Below are 24167 nucleotides of genomic sequence, written 5' to 3' on the forward strand. Positions count from 1 at the left end.
TTTGTACCCTAAATCCACTAAACCTCCCGCATTAATAAAAATATTGAACCCATCAATTGAGGATGTTGCTTTCATTCTTCCCTCCTCCTTTTTATGGTATGCGATAATTGCATTGAAATCCTCCATTATCATGTAAAGTGGACCAGTCAATTCAATGATATTTAGAATAGCAGAATATTGACTGCCTCTAATTCTTTTATCACTGTGGAGATGAACTGCAATAACACACCATTGCTTCATCTGAATTCTGTCTTCCTATCCGAATTGAATGTAAAAGTCCTCTATTTTTAGGACTGTAAAGTTAAACCTTTCGCTAAACTTTGAAGCTCTACACAATATACCTTTTCGAAACCCACATTTCTACATGTGAGGGAGAGAGAAAGAAAAGGAAGGTTAAGAGTTATTATAGGAAAGTTTTATTTCTATCCGTTGAAATTATAGCATATAACCACTATATAAACGTTTGTAGAATTTTAATTCAATCATCATCAACAATAACAACTACATTCACATCTTCTTTTCATATTATTATTATTATTTTATTTTATTTCCTTTTCTCTTTAGTAATTATATAGCGAGTGCATTATTGTGAGTAGTGTTCAATTTCATATTACTTTGTAGCTATTAGAAGTCAAAATTCTGCTGCAGACTCAACAATTGGTATCAAGAGCCAACGTTATATTATTCATTATTTGAGTGGTAAAATTTAATTTTGAATATAATGGCTTCTACTAGTAGTAATGTCAAAGTAGGCAAATATGAAATCGAGAAGTTCAATGGGAAAAATGATTTTTCCTATTGGAGGATGCAGATGAAAAATCTGCTTATATCACAAAAATTACACAAGGCACTGGCAGGAAAAGAGAAAAAGCCGGAGGAAATGAAAGATGAGGATTGGGAAGAATTAGATCTTGAGGCGCGGGCTGCAATAATCTTATGCCTTGAGAGGGATGTTGCTTTTTTGGTAAATGAAGAAGTAACTGCAGCAGGCGTTTGGTTAAAGTTAGAGAGTAACTTCATGACGAAGACTCTAACTAATATGATCTACTTAAAATCCAAATTGTATACATACAAGATGGAGAAAGGCACCTCAATCCGAGAATATATCAATAAGTTTGACAGGATCATATCAAACTTAAAGGATATAGATGTGAAGGTTGATGATGAAGACCAAGCACTCATATTGTTACTTTCATTATCGAAGTCCTATGAAAATCTGGTGCAGACATTGATGCTGGTGGGTGACACTCTGACCATGGATGAGACGAGGGCATCACTTTTAGCGGATGATCTACGTAAGGTTGCTACAAGTGTAATGTCATCTTCAAATGGAAGAGAGTATAATGATCAAGCACAAGGATTGTTCGCGGCTAGAGGAAGAACTAATGAAAGAGGAAAAAGGTAATAAGTGTGGAAAGTCTAGGCCAAAATCTAGACCTCACGCGGAGAGAACATGCTTTAAATGTAGTGAGGCTGGACATTTCAAAGCAAATTGTCCAAATAAGAAGAAAACTTTCAAGAAACAGAACAACGACAACCCAAAAGAAAAGCAAGAAGCAAGCTACGTCTCAAATGATGAGGAAGATTGTTACTCTGTGACAGAACAATCTTATGAAATCTTCAATAAGTGGATTCTTGATTCAGGAGCCTCTCACCATATGTGTCCAAATAGGAAGTGGTTTACTACCTATGAAAGCATAAATGGTGGCACAGTTTTAATGGGCAATGATCATGCTTGTAAAACTGTGGGGTTGTGTACTGTAAGAATCAAGATGCATGATGGTGTCGTAAGAACCTTAAAGGATGTGAGATATATTCCAGACTTGCGAAAAAATCTGATCTCCATAGGTTTGTTGGAGAAAAATGGTTGCAAAATAGTTGCGGAAAATAGGGTACTGAAAGTTGTTCATGGTTCTTTGGTAGTGATGAAAGGAGTTCATCACAGTAATCTTTATTCTCTTTTGGAGACAACGGTTATAGGTGAGTTAGCAGTTGGAATCGGTGGAAGTAGAGATCAAACAGATTGCACGAGAATATGACACATGCAGCTTGGACATATGTCAGAGAAAGGTCTATCATTGCTTTGTGGACAAGGTTTGCTGAAGAATATGAAGAAACCACAAATGAAATTTTGTGAGCATTGTGTGTATGGAAAGGCACATAGGGTGAAGTTTTCTACAAGCAAGCATAAAAGAAGAGGGTTGTTAGACTACGTGCATACTGATATTTGGGGCCCGGCTAAAGTTACTTCCAAGGGTGGTTCCAGGTATTTTGTTACTTTTGTTGATGATTATTCCAGGTATGTTTGGATTTACTTCCTCAAACATAAGAATGAGGTATTCGATACTTTTAAGCGATGGAGAGCAATGGTTGAAAACCGAACAGGTAGGAAGCTGAAAACTTTACGATCTGATAATGGCACAGAGTATACGAATGGGGCTTTCAAGGAGTTCTGTGACCGAGAAGGCATTACAAGACACTAGACAGTTAGAGAAACACCACAACAGAATGGAGTCGCCGAACGACTGAATCGTACGCTACTTGAGAAGGCAAGGTGTATACGCTCTAATTCCGGGTTAGGCAGAGAATGGTGGACAGAATCGGTTGCTATAGCTTGCTACATAGTGAATCGATCCCCACATTCTTCTCTAGATGGAGACACACCTTATAAGGTATGGTCAGAGGAACATGCAGATTATGAAAAACTCAGAGTCTTTGGATGCACAGCCTATTATCATGTCAAAGATAATAAGCTTGATGATAGAGCTAAGAAGGCAATCTTTTTGGGGTATCCAATAGGGGTTCAAGGCTATCACCTTTGGAGTGTAAATGATTCTAAGTTTGTAATTAGCAGGGATGTTACCTTTGATGAACGATCTATGGTAGCTTTGTCTAAAGATGTGGTGCCATATGATGGTGATGTTGGAAAAACTTCAAATACTCAAGTGGTGGAGATAGAGTCTAAATACCAACAAATAGACTCTAATAATGTTCAAGTGGAGCATCCTAATGCTACTCGAGATGATGCAGAGGATGAACTTGATCATGAGAAAATTCAGCGAGAAAATGCACATGCATTACAACAGCAGCAGCAGGATTCTTTGGCATCTACTAGGCCAAAGAGGAATTATAAATTTGTTCAGAAGTTCGGGTCAGACAAGCCTTTGAGACATTATAGACAGCTAAACTTGGTAGATTATGCACTCTCAGTGGAGGATGATTAGCCGGTCACCTTCAAACATGCTATCAAAGATAGAGAGAGAGTTGGTTGGTCGCTATGGAGGAAGAGATGCAATCTCTTCATAAGAACAAGACATGGGATGTGGTCCCATTGCCCGTGGGAAAGACTACAATTGGTTGTAAGTGGGTGTATAAAAGAAAAGAAGATCCTACTAAGTCAGATGGTACAAGATTCAAAGATAGGTTAGTAGCAAAGGGATTTGCACAGAAAGAAGGTGTTGATTACAATGAGATATTTTCTCTAGTGGTGAAACACACTTCCATACGGGTGCTTTTAAGTCTTGTCGCTCATGGTGATCTTGAGTTGGAACAACTAGACGTGAAGACTGCATTCTTGTACGGTGACTTAGAGGAAGAAATCTACATGTATCAACCTGAGAGTTTCAAGGTTGAGGGTAAAGAAAGTCAGGTATGTCGCTTGAGGAAATCGCTATATGGATTGAAACAATCTCCTCGGCAATGGTATAAGCGATTTGACTCCTTTATGTTAAAACAAGATTTTTTCAGAAGTAATTATGATTGTTGTGTATACATTCGTAAGCTTCCTGGAGGTGATTATATCTATCTTCTATTGTATGTGGATGACATGCTTATTGCCTCTAAGAGCAAGGTAGAGATAGATATGTTAAAGGTTCAACTTGGTAAAGAATTTGAAACAAAAGACTTGGGTGCTGCACGAAAAATATTAGGCATGGAAATTAAAAGGGAGAGATCAAGCCAAAAATTGTTCTTGAGCCAAAGAGGATACATTGAGCGCGTCATTGAAAGATTTGAAATGAAAAATGCTAAATCGGTGGTAACGCCGTTGGCTCCACATTTTAGGCTCTCTGGTAAACAATCTCCCACAACAGCAGAGGATAAGGCTTACATGGAAAATGTACCTTATACTAGTGCAGTCGGTAGCCTAATGTATGCTATGGTATGTACATGCCCAGATATTTCACAGGCAGTAAGTGTTGTTAGCAGGTTCATGGCAAACCCGGATAAGGCACACTGGGAAGCAGTCAAGTGGATATTAAGATACTTGAAGGGCACCTTGACACAGGTTTATGCTTTAGTGGAAAATCATGTCAAATCAGCGGCTTTGTTGATTCTGATTATGCTGGTGATCTAGATAGAAGACGTTCTACGACTGGTTATGTATATAAAATACAAGGTGCTCCAGTTAGTTGGTGATCGATGTTACAAGCTACAGTGGCACTATCTACTACAGAAGCTGAGTACATGGCAGTAGCAGAAGGGGTGAAAGAAGCATTGTGGCTAAGAGGTCTTCTAGATGATTTAGGGTTGAAGCAAGATTGCGTGGATCTGAATTGTGATAGTCAAAGTGCAATTCATTTGGCTAAAAATCAGGTTCATCATGCTCGTACTAAGCATATTGATATTAGATATCACTTCGTGCGTGATGTTATGGAGAAAGATGACATTTCTCTTGTAAAAGTACACACGGATGAAAATTCTGCTGACATGTTGACTAAAGTGGTGTCAGGAAACAAGTTCCAACACTATTTAAAATTGCTCAATATTGTTCCATGTTAGACAGTCATTGTCAAATGATACAACCGAATACGAATACCATTCTTTGATCGTCCAAAATTTGCGTAGATTTCAAATTGTAAACGAGGTGGAGAATTGTGAGGAAGAGAGAAAGAAAAGGAATGCTAAGAAAAGGAAGGCTAAGAGTTATTATAGAAAAGTTTTATTTCTATCCGTTGAAATTATAGCATATAACCACTATATAAACGTTTGTAGAATTTCAATTCAATCATCATCAACAATAACAACTACATTCACATCTTCTTTTCATATTATTATTATTATTATTATTATTATTATTATTATTATTATTATTTTACTTTATTTCCTTTTCTCTTTAGTAATTATATAGCGAGTGCATTATTGTGAGTAGTGTTCAATTTCATATTACTTTGTAGCTATTAGAAGTCAAAATTCCGCTGCAGACTCAACACTACACCAATCTATCACTTGCGAAGCATTATTTTTGGTTTCACAAAAGAATAATACTTCGGGGAATGAAAATTTTTAATCTCTTATATGTTGTAAATTGTCAGGAGTTTCTCCAAACTCCAATAGTTTCACACGGCCATCTTCATATTCTTTGGGGTGCCAAATTTAGGTTGGCACCCTCTCCCATCAGCCTTTTATACTCCTTAGCCCTATATTGTTTCTTTGCACTACTATCCTTCTCAACTCCCAATAGTCCTCTCTTTTCTCCCTATTTACCCCCCCGAAGATCCTCCTTTTCTCCTAGCTAACTTTTTCAACGAAGTCTTTTTCTTTTCGCAGAATAGAATAATAATGTTCTGTCCAAAACACAAAATGTTCTTCCCTCCTTCTATCATATCCCCCACCCGTCCCTCCATACTTCTACCATTATAGGTAATAGTTAGAATTTCATTATCATTCAATTCTTGTAATGAACTTTCACCTATTGTCTTCCGTTCCGTACCTCCTATCTCCAGATTATTATGATTTTCATTTGCAATTCTAAATGATTCTCCAGTGGAGCCAGCTCCTAATTGCTCTGCATTCATCGATAATTTAGAAAATCCTCCCAACAAACTAACCTGAGTAGGTCGCTGCATTTTGACATTTAACAGCGAATTAGCTTTTGGACAGTTTGGATTCAGGTTCTGTTTCTCTCCTGCTATTCTTCTCCCACCTTGCTCTACTTCAGTCATACACCCCACCTTTCTTCCTTTAAATCACCATTGGCTGAATCTTGTAACATCTTTTTGCACGTCCCTTGTTTATGGCCGAGGTGTCCACAATAATTGCAAAAACAGTCGATCCTCTCATATTTCACTGCTAATTCAAGAACTTTCCTATTTGGCCCAGTTATCTTTAGTTCTCTTTTGATTGGTTTAATAGCGTCTAAAGTCACCTGAGTTTTTAGGATTCTTGCTTCTCTGCCCCTCGTTACGAAGAAGTCCACTTCTATCACCTCTCCAAAAAATTTTGCTATCGTGCAACTTAGTTCCTCGATTTTATAGTATTTTGGGATATCCAAAACTGCAACCAGATTAGAACTCAAGTCAAATCATCCTAATTTCCTTCGTCCTCCTTCTTCCATCTCTTCATATTGATAATGTAATTTTTAAAGAGCCATGGGATTCCTCCTTCAATCTTTATCATGTCTACTTCATGAATAAAGAAAAATTGAAAGACATTGTTATCTAGGTCCATGACTTTGAAGCCCTCTAGGTGAGATCAAATTGATCCTAATGCTGCTTTAAGTGTCCCAACACTAAACTTTTGATCTGTCAGAATTCAACCTATAAGACTGTTGAAGCATGATTGAAGACTTTCCGCAACAATCTTCTCTCCAAAATAAATGGCATCTTCATCATCTCCTACTTTCCTACGTCCTGTTGTACTCTTCCTATCATTAGTAGCTGCCATGACCTCTAAAAGAAACACTCTTAAATTTTGAATTGAGAATGCACCTTAGGACTCTCAAAAAATCCTAGCAGAACCGCTGTAAACCTAAGCGTTCATATACTGCTTGTAAGATGGTCATTCAATTGCCGTGTATATAAAACAAATTTTAAATTTTTAAGATTTTTTTGTGTCAAAATTTTTAATATTTATATAAATAGACGAATAAGTTGAATATCACTGTTCTAAAATAATATTCAAAATTTGGGCCAATAGTTGGCATATTGATTGGGCTGGCCCAATAAGCCCAATTTTTCTTGGCGCTCCGATTGCAAACGTTCTCTGTCAACACCTACTCCACCACCGATCGCAACATGTCCGAAAACACACACTAGTTTAGTCAAAGCAGATATCAAAGAAGTCGCAGGAATGTCACTGTCTTTTTCTTCAGCCTCCGTAGCCTTATCTGAATGCTCAATCCCAATCCACCGTTGCTGCCATGCTCACCGAATCACTGTGAGTTTAGAATATTTCTAATTAATTGTTCGTGTGGAAACTGAAAAATGGCATGAATGTTGTAGTTGTAACTGTGCATGTGCTGCAGGGCGGATCAAGCAGCTTCGGTTCAGTTACAGGAAGTGATCGCCTCGTACTGAATGTCAGAAATGGTAATTTGTGTCGGAAGTTTCGTGGTTTGAAACTATGGATACTGGAGAGGCTCAATTTTCAAATTCAACCAGCTAAGCTGCATAAGAGGTCAACGAATGGTAGTCAAGATAGAATTCATCACTTCAAGAACAATTTGGAAACAGGATCTTCACCCTCAATTACTCACACTCATGTTATTCCTCATGGTTAGTTTGCTTATATGCTTAGGGTTCTATGCAATTTTTCAGTGTTTCACACATGCTGAGTTTGTGACAGATAAGGTCAGTTCCATTTCCATGGATGTTAGTGGAGGACCCTCCCTTTGCATCGCCGTCATAGGAGCCACTGGTGAGCTCGCAAGGGGGAAGATTTTTCCGGCTTTATTCGCTCTCTATTATAGTGGCTTCCTTCCTCAGGTACACCTTTTTCTTTCATCCCTTGCAACTTATGACAAGTCATGCCACTTCTTTCGGGATCTTTAGCTTTGTTCTTAAAATTTTAACATATTAAATTTTTAAATTTCCATTGCTTTATCGCAGAATGTAGGAATTTTTGGGTATTCAAGGAAGGATATGACTGATGAGGACCTGCGATTCTGTATAGCCTCCACATTAACATGCCGAGTTGATCATCAGTATGATTTAGTTCTCACAGTTCTCACTTCCCTAATTATTACTACATAATACGTCCTGGTTCACTTTCATTTTATAAAATATTTATCACTGTATCTTACATATGGCATCTCGGGAAATTTCATGCTTAGTCATGGTCTGTGAAATATTCACTAACCTATAGTAAACAAATTCTCCTTGAATTTGAGTTTTACATGTAAACGTTTAGTTGCTAAAAGAGCTAACCAACTCCAAAGTTGCAATTAAGTTGGTCCATTTAATTTCTCAGAGAATTTTGTTATTCATCTTGTCCTATGCTTGCTGCTTAGTCATTAGTCAATAAGTACAAGATATTCAAGCTTTTCCATTAATGTGAAATACAAAAACTTTCAGAGAGAATTGTGGGGACAAGATGGATGCTTTCCTTAACCGAACTTATTATATTAATGGAGGGTATGACAACAAACACGGGATGTCCATGCTGAATGCCCGAATGGAGCAGATCGAGGTAACTCTGAATGAATGTCTTCAGCATATTTGAAAGTTCTTCAGCTCTTCTCAAATAGGTCCCAACGATCTTTGTTTTGTAAGTTGTATGCCCTTTGATATTTTATTATATTACAGCTTATTATCTACCTCAGGGAGGATCCAAAGCCAACAGGATATTCTACCTTTCCGTGCCACAAGAAGCACTTTTGGATGTTGCATCATGTCTTGCTAGCAGTGCTCAGACCCAAAGTGGATGGAATCGCATTATAATTGAGAAGCCATTTGGCTTCGATGTACTTTCTTCCTATAGGTTGACACAATCTCTCCTTTCAAAGTATGAGGAAAAGCAAATATACAGGTGTATATATTCTCCCTCTCCCTGCTTGACCATTAGATCATGCGCACAGAAATATTGCTGCATAAATTGATTGTTTCATGTCTTCTTTTCAGGATTGATCATCTTCTGGGAAGGAATCTCATAGAAAATCTCACAGTTTTAAGGTTTGCAAATCTAGTCTTTGAGCCACTCTGGAGCCGTACTTACATACACAATATACAGGTCAGCCCCCCTTCTTTAGTCTGAATACTAACATGCTTTAATTTCTTGATTTCTCTCTTGTGCAGTTTGATGTTTGTAATCAAATTATCTAATTAATATATGCAGATCATTTTATCAGAGGAGTTGGGTGTGCAGCCTGGAAGGTGATCATAGTTGTTGTCTTGCCATTTAAGTAAATATGATCAATATGTCATGATTTTCTAAATATTGCAACAGAAATTCTTCCTCCACAAGTAGTTTTTTATGACATGGCATCAGCATAGTCCTTATTGCCCATGCAGGTATTTTAGTGGCTATGGGATTATCCGTGATATTGTTCACAGTCATGTACTTCAAACAATTGCGTTGCTTGCCATGGAACCACCAATAAGCCTCGATGGCGAAGATATTCGAAATGAAAAGGTACAATTATAGTTTATAAACTTCATAACATAGCTTGCTGCGATAGTGACTGGTTTCTTCTCAGGTCAAGGTACTCAGGTCAATTCGCAAATTGGAGCCTAGAGATGTGATTCTTGGCCAGTATAAAGCAAGTAGCAAAGACAAAGTTGATGTATGCGTAAATGGTCTGACACCCACTTATTTTGCTGCTGCAATGTACATTGATAATGCACGATGGGATGGCGTGCCATTTTTGGTTAAAACAGGCTTTGGACTCATCAAACACCAGTAAAAATCTGTATCTTTTTTGTGACTTTTGTTCAGATATATATTCTATGATTGATTTTTTAAATTCAATGGCAAGACTATGTCTGTCCCTACTTTCTTATGTTTGCATGCATGAATTCCATTACAACTACTATAATAATAATAGTATAATTAATGTGCTTATGTAACACAGGTCTGAAAAATTAGTGGTTCGAATAAGTTATATGCTGATCCAGATCAGATATTGTTATGCAGAATGGAGATACGGATTCAATTTCGTCATGTGCCAGGAAATGTTTATGACGAATCCATCGGGCATAATATCGACCGCGCCGCGAATGAGCTCATTCTTCGTGATGTTCCCGATGAAGCTATCCTGGTGAAAGTTAACAACAAGATTCCAGGACTGGGGTTACAATTGGACTCTTCAGAGTTGAATCTGCTCTACAAGGACAAGTAAGCAGTTGATATTAGATTATAATGCAAGAACTGTTGAGTCTCTAGAGTCTGACGAAATTGACATGCATTGATGTTAAAAAGGTATAACATGGAGGTGCCGGATTCATATGAGCATCTTCTGCTTGATGTCATTGATGGCGATAACCATCTCTTTATGAGAAGTGATGAACTGGCAGCTGCGTGGAACATTATAAGTCCAATTCTGAATGAGATGGACAAGGACAACATGTCACTGGAGCTTTATGAATTGGGGGGTCGTGGTCCTGTTGGAGCATACTACCTCTGGGCTAAGCATGGTGTTCGTTGGGTGGAGGACTAAAACTTACTCGTGTTTTCTGTTATTTTATTTTCATGTTTATGGGACCACAGGCACAGCAATCAAGAATCCAAGAATGATGATGAGGTCGCTTTGCTTGGACAAATTATGGACGCGTGCAAATCATATTCCATTCCTCAATTCTCGTATATTATTATGATTTGGTTTGATTTGTGGATAAAGCTTATGTAAGTCTTGAAAGATATGTTAATTTAAAATTTGGAACATCCATTAAAGTAAGGTTATAGTGCTCTCCAGTACTCAGCTTATACCACCACAGATATTGCAATTTTCAACAAGTGTTTCTAGATCGGGATTTCTTTTAATCCAATTTAATGTGACCAAAAGAAAGTTCCCATCTAGAACCTGATACTCTCTAATTCGAATATTGAAGGTGGTGATTGTTAAGGTGGTTATATATAGTTGTCTAATTTACTAAAAATAGTTAAAAATTAATATTTATTTTAAAAGACAAGTTCAGTGAATTTGACACCAAATTTAAAGAATATGTGATCGAGTCAAGTCAACTCGAATCAAGTATGTGATTGGGGGGTTTTAATTTAATCTAAGAAATTGTGGAGATTGGCTTGCTTTACTCGCACTTAAACTCGAGTTGGTCCACTAAAACAGTTGGTAGACAAAAAATTGTTTGCTTTTCACTAAAATCCAAGTTGCCTCATCTAATCTCTATTCAGGCAATTAAAGTCCAAGTTGCGAATATATTTTATTGAATAAAATTATAATTTTTGACGTACACATGTACGTTAATAATTACATGAACTATTTTCATAAGCCTGATGATGATGTTGTATTATTCGGACATGAGTTAGGACACACCCAAATCCCAATTGACGGTGGCTTATTATTTCCCCCCGATATTTGTTTAATTATGGGGTCCATGGTCCATATAGTCATATACCCATCCCCATACATGGTTAGCGATAATTCTTCCTCCCCTTCCATAGATCCATCATCCACCTTCCCCACAAGATGCCCCATCATTTGTCATAAAGCAGCCATATGACACAATATTGGTTGAATTATTACGTTATGGGATGACGCAAGCGGCATATATAAATATAGTACACTATATGCTCAATGTTTGTATTTTACTATTTTTCGCTCCAATTTACCATCGTACCCTTACTGTTTTCACGGCCACATGGGCCTTATTGTCAAATCATTAATGGTGCTTGGAACCATAATGAACGCGGTCTTGACCTCGTTTGCTGGTCAACTAACACGCTTTAAATTCAGTCTCTTTGAACTTAGAAGGCAATAATAATTTCCCACATCCCGTAGTAGTTGTTGACTGTGTAGCAAGGTTTTAATTTGCATTAGTCGGTTTCGAAATTTAAGAATATACCTTATTGTTTGTTGAAGCCAAAATTTTAATTTCAGTCTACTTTATCTGGTAATTTCCTTTCACTTTCACTCTTGTCTATTGCCACACTGCCGATAATGATGTAGGGTTAGAGAAAATAATGGAGGCAAACAAGTTATTAATTAATTTCATATTCTTCTTTTTTTCTAGTCACTACTTTTCTGTGAGCATCTTTTCTTGTCCCAATAATATAGAGTAAGGTTCGTACTCCCTTAGTCTTCTCCATATAAGGAAATTAAATAGAGAGAGACTAAATTGTAGTGTTGATGAGGATGGAAGGAGAAAGAAGGAAGCGGAAATTGGAGAGTAGTGAAGAAGAAGAAAAAGAAGAAAATGAGGAGCAGAAGATGGAGACGTTCTTCGCCTTGGTGAAAAGCACGAAGGAGGCGCGTGATCTCCTCTTCAATAAGGACAAAACGGATAACAAGGTTGATGAGGATGAAGAAGCACTCAAGAAGGGAAAAGCTACTTGGATTCCAATGTTTCAGCCAGAAGATTTCATTGATTATGGAGAATTGGGAAGAAGAAGTAATAATAATAATAATAATAATAATAATAATAATAATAATAATAATAATAATGTTCCAACAACAAATCCGCATGCATCAGGTGCAGGTCCTTCGGAGAAAGAGAAGGAGGAGGTGGTGGTGATGGAGAAACAACATTTGCAAGAAGCGGCGGCGGCGACGCTGGAGGCACCTATTCCAGAAATAAATGAACAGAAGGAAAAAACAAGTGATCTTCTAGACTTAAATCTTTCTTTGTGATAAATGCCATATATGTATGTGAATGTATGTATGTGATTTGCTGACCTAATTGTATCTTTATTGTGTTATTAATTATATTATTGATCAATTAGTGTTCATTGTTACTTCATGATTAACCATGGAATTGTTTATACAACGGAAGAGAGTCATCATGTTTAGACAGTTTAGTATACTGTGGTGATTTTTCGTGCTCAATTCTTAATAATAATCTGCCTTCTGGCTTTGTATGTGTTTTGTCGATTTTTAGCAAATCGATGGTGGTTCGATATCTAGTGGTCTGGGAGTGAAACCTACTCCTCTGTGCGAGTACTAGTTTTCTAAAAGTGCATCAAAGCGTCTTCGATTAGACAAGTTTTGACAATAAAAATAAAATAAATTTGTAAAATGTTAAATGAAATTTAGAAATCAAAGTTTTCAATAAGTAAATGCATGGTAAATGAAAAGACTTGAACCAAAATCAAAAGGAAACAGTAAAAGCGCCTTCAATTAAATCAAAGAACTTTAAAGTAAGTCATAAAATGCTGAAAGATAAATTAAACAGCGAAAATAAGGAACGTAAATAACACTTAGTGAATATGATTAAATGAAATATGAAGTTTACAAGCAGAATCAAAATTAAAAGAAAGAGGAAGGTGGAAGGAACCTTACAGAAAAAGGAAACTCGATCGCAAACTCAGGGATTAACTGGGATGTGAGAGTGCAATAGTGTTTTTTTTAGTAAAAGTTTCAACCCCTCTTCACTAAGAACTCCTAGTATTTATAGGCTAATCTTACATAACTATCCATTAATTTATAATTTAATTATAATTAAATATGGCATTTCAAATTCTGAAGCGAAGTCTCTCTTAGTAACCGTTTCCACCGCATGATTATAGCTATTCTTCATGAACTCCTCGTGCAATTAAAGTCATTAACTTCCCACTTTTACTATTGATTGATCAGTTCTTTCGAAGGCCTTATTCATCCCTTCGAATCAAATCTTCTCTTCGATTTAGCTTATTCGATTGACAACACAATCGAAATCCACACCAACACCGATTACCTCCAACTTCAAGCTCGCGCGCACGCGTCTTCCTGAAACACCATACTTAGCTTACCTCGATTTGACCTACTCTTATCGAAAATACTTTTTCGATCAACAAATTGCCCCCTTGGATTAATGTGGTTGGCTTCGATACTATTATCGAATCAATAAAACACTTAATCCAAAAGACGTCAGTTTTCAAACCAATAATAATTATCATTTAAACTTTCCATTATTATTGATCCACTCGACACGTCTTCCAAGACTGACGCTTTCTCTTTCTACCACTTCACCTTCTACACGAAGTTACCTCTATCTGTGTCTCTTCCACAGTAACGGCTACAGTGATACTTTTAAATTTCATTCTTCTTTCTTTATTTGAATCTCTTGAATTCATTATTCTCTGAACTTTCTTCGCATCCAAACTTTCTCATAAAATCTCCAACCTTCAATTCTCTTTAACAATGGCTGGTTCTTCCTCACGTGTTGCCACTCAAGATAAAGGCAAAGGCCATGCAACAGCACCGCCATCTCCGCCAGCCCTTCGCATCCTTAATCAAATCAATGATGAAATCATTGATGACCTCCATTTGCAAGTCAATGATACCAGAATTCTAATTCCTTTCACAATCGGTTCAGATACATACTGCTTCCTTGGACCGATTGAAACTCTTGAAAGGGCAAAGAAAAAGCTTTCGTTTTTCTCTAATGTTGAAGGAGAAGATTTACTGATAAACCAGGCTTTTAACATTTCTCACTTCATCAACCAGAAACCTTTTCGAAACAACCTGAAAATTAAACCTCGAGGGTCTGATTTTACCACTTGGTATCAACGCCTCGAACCCACAAAGGGTGCTACCTGGGGAGCCCTAGGAATACAAGAACTATTAAGACTCTCTCACTTTTCACTCACTACAATCTTCGGATGATTGGAGCAGTGACCTGTTTCTGGAACAGAACTACCAATAATTTTCGCCTTCCTTGTGGAATGATCGAAATGTCTCTCCTTGATGTAGCCGCTATTACAGGACTCCCGATAAATTCTCCAGACTGCACTTCTGACATGCAACCTCAGCATCAATACAACATCACCTTCAATACCCCTATAGTGACTTCATTGCTCATAATATGGGTAAGGATGGTACAGAAATCACTAATGATGAACATGTAGCCTTTTTATTCTACTGGCTAAATGCAATTTTGTTCTGCTCTCGAAGTGTTCAAATGTCAAAACTTTTCCTTCCTCTAGCGGCTCTCTTGCATGAAGGAAAAGCTCTCAATCTAGCCAAGCTTCTTCTCGGACACATCTGTGAAGAACTTAGCCTACTTGTCTGTGACCTCCGAGACAACAAAATAATCAACACAGGAGGTCCACTTTGGCTTCTTCAATTATGGCTAAATGCCATTTTTGAAAACTACATGATAAAACCTATAGGAGGCAACACCAACAAACAACACATCGAGGGTTTTCGTTTGTTTGATTACAAACCCAATTTCCCAAATACCCAATCAGATGAAGATAAATTTTGGGCTGTTTTCTCTCTTTTCCATTCTTGCAGAAATTTTGATAATGATCAACTCAATTTTACCCCCTTTTTGCGTCGCAACTGCGGCCTTGCCTGGCTCGATCGTTTTCTCTTTCCAAACACTAATGAGGAAAGCAAACTTGCAAATCGAACCTAGGCACACCTACTGGCTGTTCAAGTGATACCAATAGGATTGCCACAATATAAGAAGGAAAGGTTTAAAATAACCTTGTACGCTCCTCATTTAATTGCAAGACAATTGGAATTCTCTCAGGCTATCCCAACTCCTCAACCTCGACACAGTGAACCATTATGTCAAATCACTCTGACCTCACAGGAAGATTTCAATACTTGTCTCTCGAAAAATCAGAAACAAAGAGACCACTTCAACTTCTTGATTTATGAACGCAGTTCATTTATCACCAAGTCCTGTCTCGAATGGTGGACTGCTTATTATTCAAGGTACACCCGTACCTTAGAAGATATTCAGCAGACTGCTATTCGAGTAGCTGTTACTGAAAATTCTCCAAAAAGATCACACAAAAGGAAAGTTGAAGCTGCTCGGCCACCACCGCATAAGATCAAAAGAACTCCTACTAGGACTTCTCACAGAGTAATCCTTCTATTCATGACTTTACTTTCAAATTCGAAAACATCCTTCGAATATTACTCTTATGTATATTTTAATACATAATTGATCTTGGACTTTTAACAGCTAATTTTGCAATCATCAAGCGAAAGCGCGGATGAGAGTGAACCAACCAACAAAGATTCTCTTGCTGCTTCCTCTCAATCGGAAGATGCAGCCGATTCTGATCCTGGCACTCAGCTAATTCTAAGATCCAGAATTCCTCAGGTAACACATCCATCACTATACACTTCTTAGTTTAAAATAAATCTTAAACTCATAATTGTGTACTTTTTATATTAGCCCATTAATGTTGCTCAGGCTGCTTCTTTCACCGGAGCCCTCGATCAACTAATACCTCAACAACAAAATGACCCAGAGCACTCCATATCACATGATTCCATTCAATTCACAGGATCCCTGCAATCAATTCCTGCTACTCGTCCACCTCTTCTTTACACAACACATGTGATCGATCTGACAGAAAATCCTCTGCATCATTCTCCAGAAGAGACACATAGACTTGAATCAACTTCACCAAACAATCAAGCTGCACTAATTGAAGAGAACCAAACGGTTCCAAACTCCGATTCTACTTCTAAAGCTGCTGACACCACCAATTCAGATTCCTCTCGATCCAAGATTTTTGAGACCCCTCCAGAGTTACAACCTAATCCTTCACTCCAAACCCCTCCAGGACCAAGACCAGGGTCATCGAATATTCCTACCACTCCATGTAGTGCTACCTTGGATGATCTGATTTCTGTTTTGAATAAAATTATCCAAGAAAAGAAAGTACCAGTCCTTATTCCAGAAATCTCAAGGTCAGCCACACCAAGACCTCCAATCGAATTAGAGCCTGACACTCGGGAACAACTTCGATTACTCATCAAACTTTTGGATCATCCACCTACTTCATGGGTCAATGATCCAATCCTGAATAAACTCCTGGAGGACTGTTTGAATTCTTCTTTTGAATTTCCAAACAACACACCATATTTTGCTTCAATCCAAGAATTCAAACAACTTCTTAACGATAGTGTTGCATCTCAGTTTCAACTTCAGAAAACTGAAAATGAAGAAGCTACAACCAAATCTAAAATAGAAAAGTGTCTTACAACTGCTCAACCAATCCAATCTTCTCGTGAGGAATTTGATAGGAGAATTTCTCATGCTATTTCCGTCCAGGTGTTTCATGATCAAGAAGAAGAAGCAAGAATCGAAGCAGAATTGGCTCAACTTCAAAAACAGCTTGCCACTATACGCCAAGACAGAGCCACCTTAGCTAAACCTCTGGTTGCAGCCCAACAAGAGCAACACCTCCTTATCCAGAAACTTGTCTCAATCGACACCGAGTGGGGAGAGTATGAAAAACAACTCGAGAAGATCCAAACTGGCAAGTTCAAGCAAATTGAAATGCTTATGATTCTGGAAAACAAAAGGACAAAACTGCGCTCTGATTTGGCGAAGCTATTGGCATCTTGAACTTTTTTTTTTACTTTTGTAATGATTATTTTCCTTTCCGAACTTATGCTTGTTGAATTTCTATATTTGCCAGCAATAGAAATATTTCAGATATTTTCCATTAATTGAATTAACCACTTTCCCTGACTCAATGTCTTTAATCTGATAGGCGTTTTCTGAAAATACCCCTATCACTTGAAAGGGACCTTCCCAGTTATGGGACCATTTACCAAGAAATTTTAATTTCTTTTTCATTGGTAAAATAACTTTCAAAACTAACTCACCTATTTTGAAAGATTTCTCCTTAATTCGGTGATTATAACTTTGAGCAATACTTTCTTTTTGTCAAATTACATTATCAAGTGCTAGAAATCGCTCTGAATCTAACTCATTTAACTCATCAAACATGGCATTCCAATAGTCATCGACTGGCAACTCACTCTGTTTCGATACTCTTAGAGTATTCAAATTAATTTCCAATGGCAATACTGCATCATGGCCATATACTAATTTATAAGGAGAAGTTCCTGTCGAACTTCTTGGTGAGTTTCGATAATTCTATAACACTTGACTTAAAGTCTCATGCCATGTTTGAGGCTTATTCCTGATATGCTTTTTAATCAAACCAATTAATATCTTATTTGCTGCCTCCACTTGTCCATTAGCTTGTGCATAATAAGGAGTTGAAGTAACCATACTAATGTTTCTCGAAGCCGCAAAATTTTTAATTCGCTGGCCAGTGAAAATAGTTCCTTGGTCAGTACTTAACGTCTGAGGAATTCCAAATCGATGAATAATATTTTCCTCGACAAAATCCATTATCTCTGTCTGACCAACCTCTACCAAAGGGACGGCTTCCACCCGTTTCGTGAAATAATCAATAGCCACTAAAATAAATTTGTGCTGCTTCGATGAAGGGGGATGAATTAAACCAATTAAATCTAAATCCCAACCTCTAAATGGCCATGGCTTTATTATCGAATGCAGTTCAGCCGCATGAATCTGTTGTATCGAACCATGTTTCTGACATTCTCGACATGCCTTTGCATAATCAATACAATCTTTTATCATAGATGGCCAAAATACATGATTGCGATATAACACCCATCTCATTTTATTTCCTGCCTGATGAGCACCACATATTCCATTATGAACTTCACCCAAAGCAATGTTTTGATCTTCTCGACTTAAACATCTCAACAAACTTCCATCGATTCCTTTTTTATATAACTCATTAACCAATAAAACAAAGTTCATTGCTTGCAGCTTTAGTTTTCTATCAAGTGCAATATTGGGATCTTTCAAATACCGAGCAATAGGTTTTCTCTAATCAGAATCCTCCCATTCATCCATGCATAACACCTCTCTCTCATTTGCTGGTATTAAAATTTGATAGATACTAGATAATTTCTTAATAGTTTTCGGACCAATCCGATATTTCGAAGCAATTTGGGCTAACTCATTAGCAATCTCATTATGAATTTGAGGGATATGAACCAAAGAAACTTTTCAAAAAGACGTCAATAACTCCCAAGCAGTTGCTAAATATTTTTGTAACGTCTTATTATTACACTTAAACTCATTCGACAACTGCTTTAAAACTAACTGTGAATCTCCTAGAATTTAAACTTCTAAAGCTCCTTTGTCGATTAAAATCTCTAGACCCAAAATCAAAGCCCCATATTCGGCTACATTATTGGAACAAGGATACTTTAATTCAAACAAGAATTCTGATGGAATACCTTCTGGTGAGATAATGAGGATTCCAACCCCTGCACCATCTTTGTGCTTAGATCCATCGAAATACAATTTTCAATAGTTGACTTCTACATCGACTATATTTGCCCCCTGGTCATTCAGATCTTTCAAATTGTCTACAAGAAAATCTGCAATGACCTGTCCTTTAACAGCCTTTGCTGGGACATACTGTAAATTGAATTTCGTTAATGCTAACATCCATTTCCCCAAACGTCCCCTTAACATAGGGAAACTTAGCATGTACTTAACAAGATCGGTCTGTGCTATAAATTTCACTGATTAAGCCACCATATAACACTTTAACTTCATACAAGCATGATATAATGACAAACATAATTTTTCAATCGGGGAATACCTTGTCTCGATATCAGTAAGAACTCGACTAAGGTAATAAACCACCCGTTCATTCCCTTTTTCATCATCTTGGCCTAACATACACCCTATAGTGTTTTCAGATGCTGCAATATATAATTTTAAAGGTTCAGATAGACACACATTCGCCATAATTGGAGCTTTTGATAAATATGACTTAATCGAGTCAAACGCCAATTGATGTTCTGTGGTCCATTCGAATTTCAAAGCATTCTTTAATTTCACTAAAGGTGCAAACACGCTAGTTTGATCTGACAGATTCGAAATGAATCTTCGAAGATAATTTATTTTTCCCAAAAATGATTGCACTTCTTTCTTCGATTTGGGAGCAGACAAAGCTAATATTGCATTTGCTTTATTTTTATCAATGGCTATCCCCTTTTTATGAACAACAAAGCCTAAGAAGTTTCCAGCCGATACTCCAAAAGCGCATTTCAAAGGATTCATTTTTAATCCTTTCTTTCTCATAGTCAGAAATGCCTTTCTTAAATGGTCTATATGTTGTTCTACATAAATCGATTTTACCATTACATCATCAATATATACCTCCATAAATTTTCCAATAAACTCATGAAAAATAGCATTCATTGCTCGTTGATACATTGCTCCAGCATTCTTCAAACCAAAAGGCATAACCACCCACTCATACGTACCTAACGCTCCAGGACAACGAAAGGCAGTTTTAGCCACATCATCTTCTGCAATAAAGATTTGGTTATATCCAGAATAATCGTCCATGAAACTAAGAACTTCATTTCCCATCGCAGAATCGATTAACATGTCTGCAATCGGCATAAAGTATTCATCATTTGGAGTGGCATTATTTAGATCTCGAAAATCGATACATACCCTCAATTTTTCATTTTTCTTCATGACTGGAACAATATTCGACACCCACTCCACATAACGAGCAGTTCGAATAAATTTTGCTTTGATCAAGCGTTCTATTTCTTCTTTAATCTTCACATTGATTTCAGGAGCAAAACGTCTTAGGGTTTGTTTCACAGGTCGAGCATTGGGTTTCAATGCTAATTGATGTTCTACTAATTAACGATCGAGACCAGAAATTTCATGATAGTCCCATGCGAAACAATCCTTAAACTCATGTAACAAATCGAAAAGCTTAGTTCGAAAAGGATCAACAAGATCTTTATAAATATATGTAATTCGAACATCATCATGAGTCCCCAAATTAATTTCTTCTAAAGGATCCTGAGATTCGAACCCCTTATAATGATCATCTTCGATTGAATATTTTTCAAACCCCAAAGGCTCTAGATCATAAATACAGTCGAAAGTAAAATCAATGGATTTATTAGGGATTGAAAAAACTTGATCTTTGATTAATTCATCACTACATTTATTTTTCACACAATGAGCCTCTGCTATTAAATTGGCAGTCCGACTCACATTATTAATTTCATTACAAGTAATAGAAAAACCATAACTACATTCGACTGGAGATGTCGAATCAAACATACTATAACTAGTAGACTTACTAATCCTATCTGATTTAACTTTATCAGAAGAATCATCTTTATTTTCTAAAACTTGTAAATTATTTAAATAATTATGCAAAGTTACCAGGTAGTTGGAAACTTCCTCAACCTGGTCCATAGTTCAGCCTTTGAGATCGTTAAGAAAGACAATCCCAACCCGTTGGCTCGAAGCCCAGATCTGGACAGCACAACTTCACCGAAAGTCCTTCCGAAGTCAAATAACACCCTTCACAATTGTAAGGATTCAGAGATCGATCAACATTAAAAGGCTTCAATTTACGATTATATATCCTAAAATCAACGTGCATTTGTTCGACGTATAGACTCGAATCTGCTTTGAAAATTTCAGGTTTGCCTTCTTTAGTCCACAGAAGCACGCTCTGATGCACTGTAGATGGTACAACACCTACTCCATGAATCCAATCTCTCCTAAGTAAGGCGTTATAACTAGCCTTCGATGGCACTACCACAAATACAGAGTGTCTCTCCGAAGATCCCACCTTTACAGTCAAGGTAACCAGCCCTTTCGCTGGCATAGAATTCCCACTAAAATCAGTCACAGCAATGTTTGTAGGGACCAACTCGTCAACATGTTTCTCTACTTTTCCCAACATCCTTTCAGGTAGGAGGCTAATCGCTGCCCCACCATCAATCAACACCTTGTTTATTTTGAACCCGTTCACAACAGCAACAATATGAAGAGGACGCAGATGAGACATTTATCTTTCAGTAGGTCAAAGAAAGAAACCCGGCTCATCTTCTATGCGAATGAAAGAGAAAGCCTCTTCATCTTCTTGATCATAATCCTCATCCGGATTACTTTCGCATTCTCCAAGGTACTCAGTAGGAATTATCAAAGTCGTCCCTACCATGTCATCATCTCCTTCATCAAAGTATTCCTCATTGACATCGACATCTTTATGTTTATCAATCCCAGAGGACTGAGCAACTGCCTTCCCTTTTTTCATCTTTGCTGGTGATGGAATTTCCTTGGGATAAGTTTCTCCATCAGAAGGAAAGACAATTCGAGAATGTACAGAGGGAGTTGCCCCCTTGCTTGCTTCCTTACTTGTCTCGATTTGAAGTTTCTTACCTTGATTGAAACTCCTTCTTCCTCCTCTTCCTCTTGGGTATCCCCTGGCTCACCCTCGATAGGAAGCATATTGATTTCGAGATGGTGCTCGATGCCCCTATTGAGGATTGCATCGATACAGGTGATCACGCCTTTGGAATTCTTGACAGTTTCGAACCCACTGAACACTTATAGCCTGAGATTGACTTAAAGGTGCAGTCACATCATGTTGAGGAATTTTTGAACCAGAACCCTCCATACATCGAATTGGTTGTCTCTGACGTGCTTACTCTTCTCTATGAGCCAATTCTTTCTTCATCCTCTCCTTTTCGAAGATTGCTGCTGCCTCAGCATCGAAGACAGCATTGCACTGTGGACATAGAGATACGTCCCGGTCTTTAATCTTTTGCTGAACCAAGAAATCCATCAAGCCATCCCCTGTTCTGGGGTATACAGACCTTAGCTGTGACTCAAAATCATCAAGAGCCACATAGAAATCATAAGCCATGCCAACCATATTCACCCCCAAGTAGGGCTCGACACAACTGGCGTCAACCTTGAAGGGATCTACATCAACCTTCATCTCCTTCTTGCCATCGTCAAATTTCAATCGCCCCTCCATTATCGCCTCTTGAATCAAGTCCCTGAAACGGACACAACTATTAGTCGAATGACTTGTTGCTTGATGAAATTTACAGTAAGGCTTTCCTTTCAAATCTTTTATGGAAAGTAAAGTTCTACACTCAGGCAAAACTAATTGTTTATCTTTAAGCAACACATCAAAAATCTGATCAGATTTCGAGATATCAAAACTATACTTCTTTCCACTTTTAAGTTTTGAATCATTCGACTTTTCATTACTAGGGAGTTTTTTCAGTAAAGAGCAAACATATGGAGGACCTTTTTTAAGTTCAGCCAAATCGACTTCTGTCTCGAAATCGAATTCCTCTTCTGAGGATTCCATATTCACATAAGCAACCTTTTCTTTTCGAGTAAAAGGTTTACTCTTCGATCTCTGGTCACTCCTGTATTTCTCTTTTTCTCTTTTCATAAGTTCGGTCTGTCGAACCTTTTCAGCCAGATGGGCCAAATCGGGAATATGCACGTTAAGCAATTTTCTACGCATATAAAATCCCAAGCCCATAATTGCTATTTTCACTATCTCATTCTCAGGTAATGACACATAACATCTACTTCTAGCATTTTTGAAACGTATTAAATAATCATCAATGGTCTCACCATCTTCACGTTTCAAAGCCACTAAATTAGTAACTGCTACATTCATCTCACCTCGATAGAACTGAGCGTGAAAGGCAGTTTCTAACTGATTCCATGTTGTAATCGAATTTGGTCTAAGATTCGAAAACCAAGTAAATGCATTCTTTGTCAATGATGAAGGAAAAAATTTCATTTTTAAATTTTCATCATTAGCGAGATTCCCGATTTCGACCAAATATCGAGCAACATGTTCAGTAGTTGATTCTCTAACTTCACCAGCAAATTTTGTGGTTATTTTTGGGATTTTCACCCCTCTTGTCACTTCAGCCATTTGAACCACTTGGAAAAAATGGATACAAAATGTGGTTGATTCATAAAACCAACATTTAGACCAACCCGATTTAACACTTCTTCAATAATTCTAGTGACTTGATAGCGATTACCACACAATCCGGCTAAATAATCATCAGCATTTTGACCTCGAAGAACCACGTGAGGATTTTCTCGATTCGGAATCTGGTTTTCATTTTGAAAAATATTTTCCATTCCTTCATTATTTCCCCTGAAATTATGCCTCTCACCTTCAACATAATCAACGATTCGAGCAATTCTCTTGACTTGTCTAGCAAGACGGTCGAATCTTGATTCATGATCAGCCATCATGGGATTCAGAATTGTAGTCATTTGCTGAGAATAAATTGACCAAGTCATGATGAGTCTCCTCTACTTGTTGCCAATATACTGCCATCAAATTCGCATCATTCAAAGTAAAGCCCACATGATAATCACGAGAATACTCGGAATGTTGTGGGTTTTGAACATTGTTTGCTCCATTTACATTTCCAAAACGGACAGGCGGCATAAAACCACCCACTGGTGGGGTATAACCAGGAGGAAGACCATAAAGAGGCCAACCAGTGGTTAATGGAGGTTGATATAGTGGTATAGGACCACGTGGACGAGTATTACATCCAACAACTCCAGTTGGGATAGTCATAACGACTATGCTTTCAGTCCCAATTGCACCCTCCGAACGTGAAGACACGTCGGCTTGTTGCATGGAAATCGGTATGCTATCATTGGTGG

General features: G+C 37.5%; 2 protein-coding genes across 3 annotated transcripts; both read left to right on the plus strand.

Moving 5' to 3' along the window:
• The first annotated feature begins 6371 nt into the window (after positions 1 to 6371).
• Positions 6372 to 10609, plus strand: LOC112758014 (inactive glucose-6-phosphate 1-dehydrogenase 4, chloroplastic). Of its 2 annotated transcripts, none has more exons than XR_011873944.1 (12): positions 6372 to 7155; positions 7244 to 7493; positions 7564 to 7703; positions 7827 to 7921; positions 8292 to 8406; positions 8540 to 8745; positions 8838 to 8946; positions 9052 to 9089; positions 9228 to 9348; positions 9413 to 9615; positions 9836 to 10050; positions 10135 to 10609. XR_011873944.1 is itself a non-coding variant. In XM_025806575.3 (12 exons), exons 1-12 carry the CDS (start codon positions 7069 to 7071, stop codon positions 10370 to 10372), a joined length of 1803 nt encoding a protein of 600 aa, XP_025662360.1. In that variant the 5' UTR covers positions 6372 to 7068; the 3' UTR covers positions 10373 to 10609. The 2 variants fall into 2 exon arrangements, 1 of the variants encoding a protein (XP_025662360.1); XM_025806575.3 differs by having other exon boundaries at positions 9850 to 10050.
• Positions 10610 to 11289: 680 nt separating this feature from the next.
• On the plus strand, positions 11290 to 12747 carry LOC112758768 (uncharacterized). Its single transcript, XM_072219895.1, has one exon. The coding sequence runs from the start codon at positions 12020 to 12022 to the stop codon at positions 12518 to 12520; it is 501 nt and encodes a 166-aa protein (XP_072075996.1). The 5' UTR covers positions 11290 to 12019; the 3' UTR covers positions 12521 to 12747.
• The last annotated feature ends 11420 nt before the right edge of the window (positions 12748 to 24167 follow it).

The sequence above is a fragment of the Arachis hypogaea genome, chromosome 16 (genome assembly GCF_003086295.3).
Source record: "Arachis hypogaea cultivar Tifrunner chromosome 16, arahy.Tifrunner.gnm2.J5K5, whole genome shotgun sequence".
NCBI lineage: Eukaryota > Viridiplantae > Streptophyta > Magnoliopsida > Fabales > Fabaceae > Arachis > Arachis hypogaea.

Excerpts from the sequence above, each read along its gene's own strand:
- LOC112758768 (XM_072219895.1), top strand. The coding sequence starts at position 12,020 with ATGAGGATGGAAGGAGAAAGAAGGAAGCGGAAATTGGAGAGTAGTGAA.
- LOC112758014 (XM_025806575.3), top strand. The coding sequence starts at position 7,069 with ATGTCACTGTCTTTTTCTTCAGCCTCCGTAGCCTTATCTGAATGCTCA. Across the intron at positions 7,494-7,563 it reads CACTCATGTTATTCCTCATG|ATAAGGTCAGTTCCATTTCC; the intron begins GTTAGTTTGCTT and ends AGTTTGTGACAG. Across the intron at positions 10,051-10,134 it reads AATCTGCTCTACAAGGACAA|GTATAACATGGAGGTGCCGG; the intron begins GTAAGCAGTTGA and ends GATGTTAAAAAG.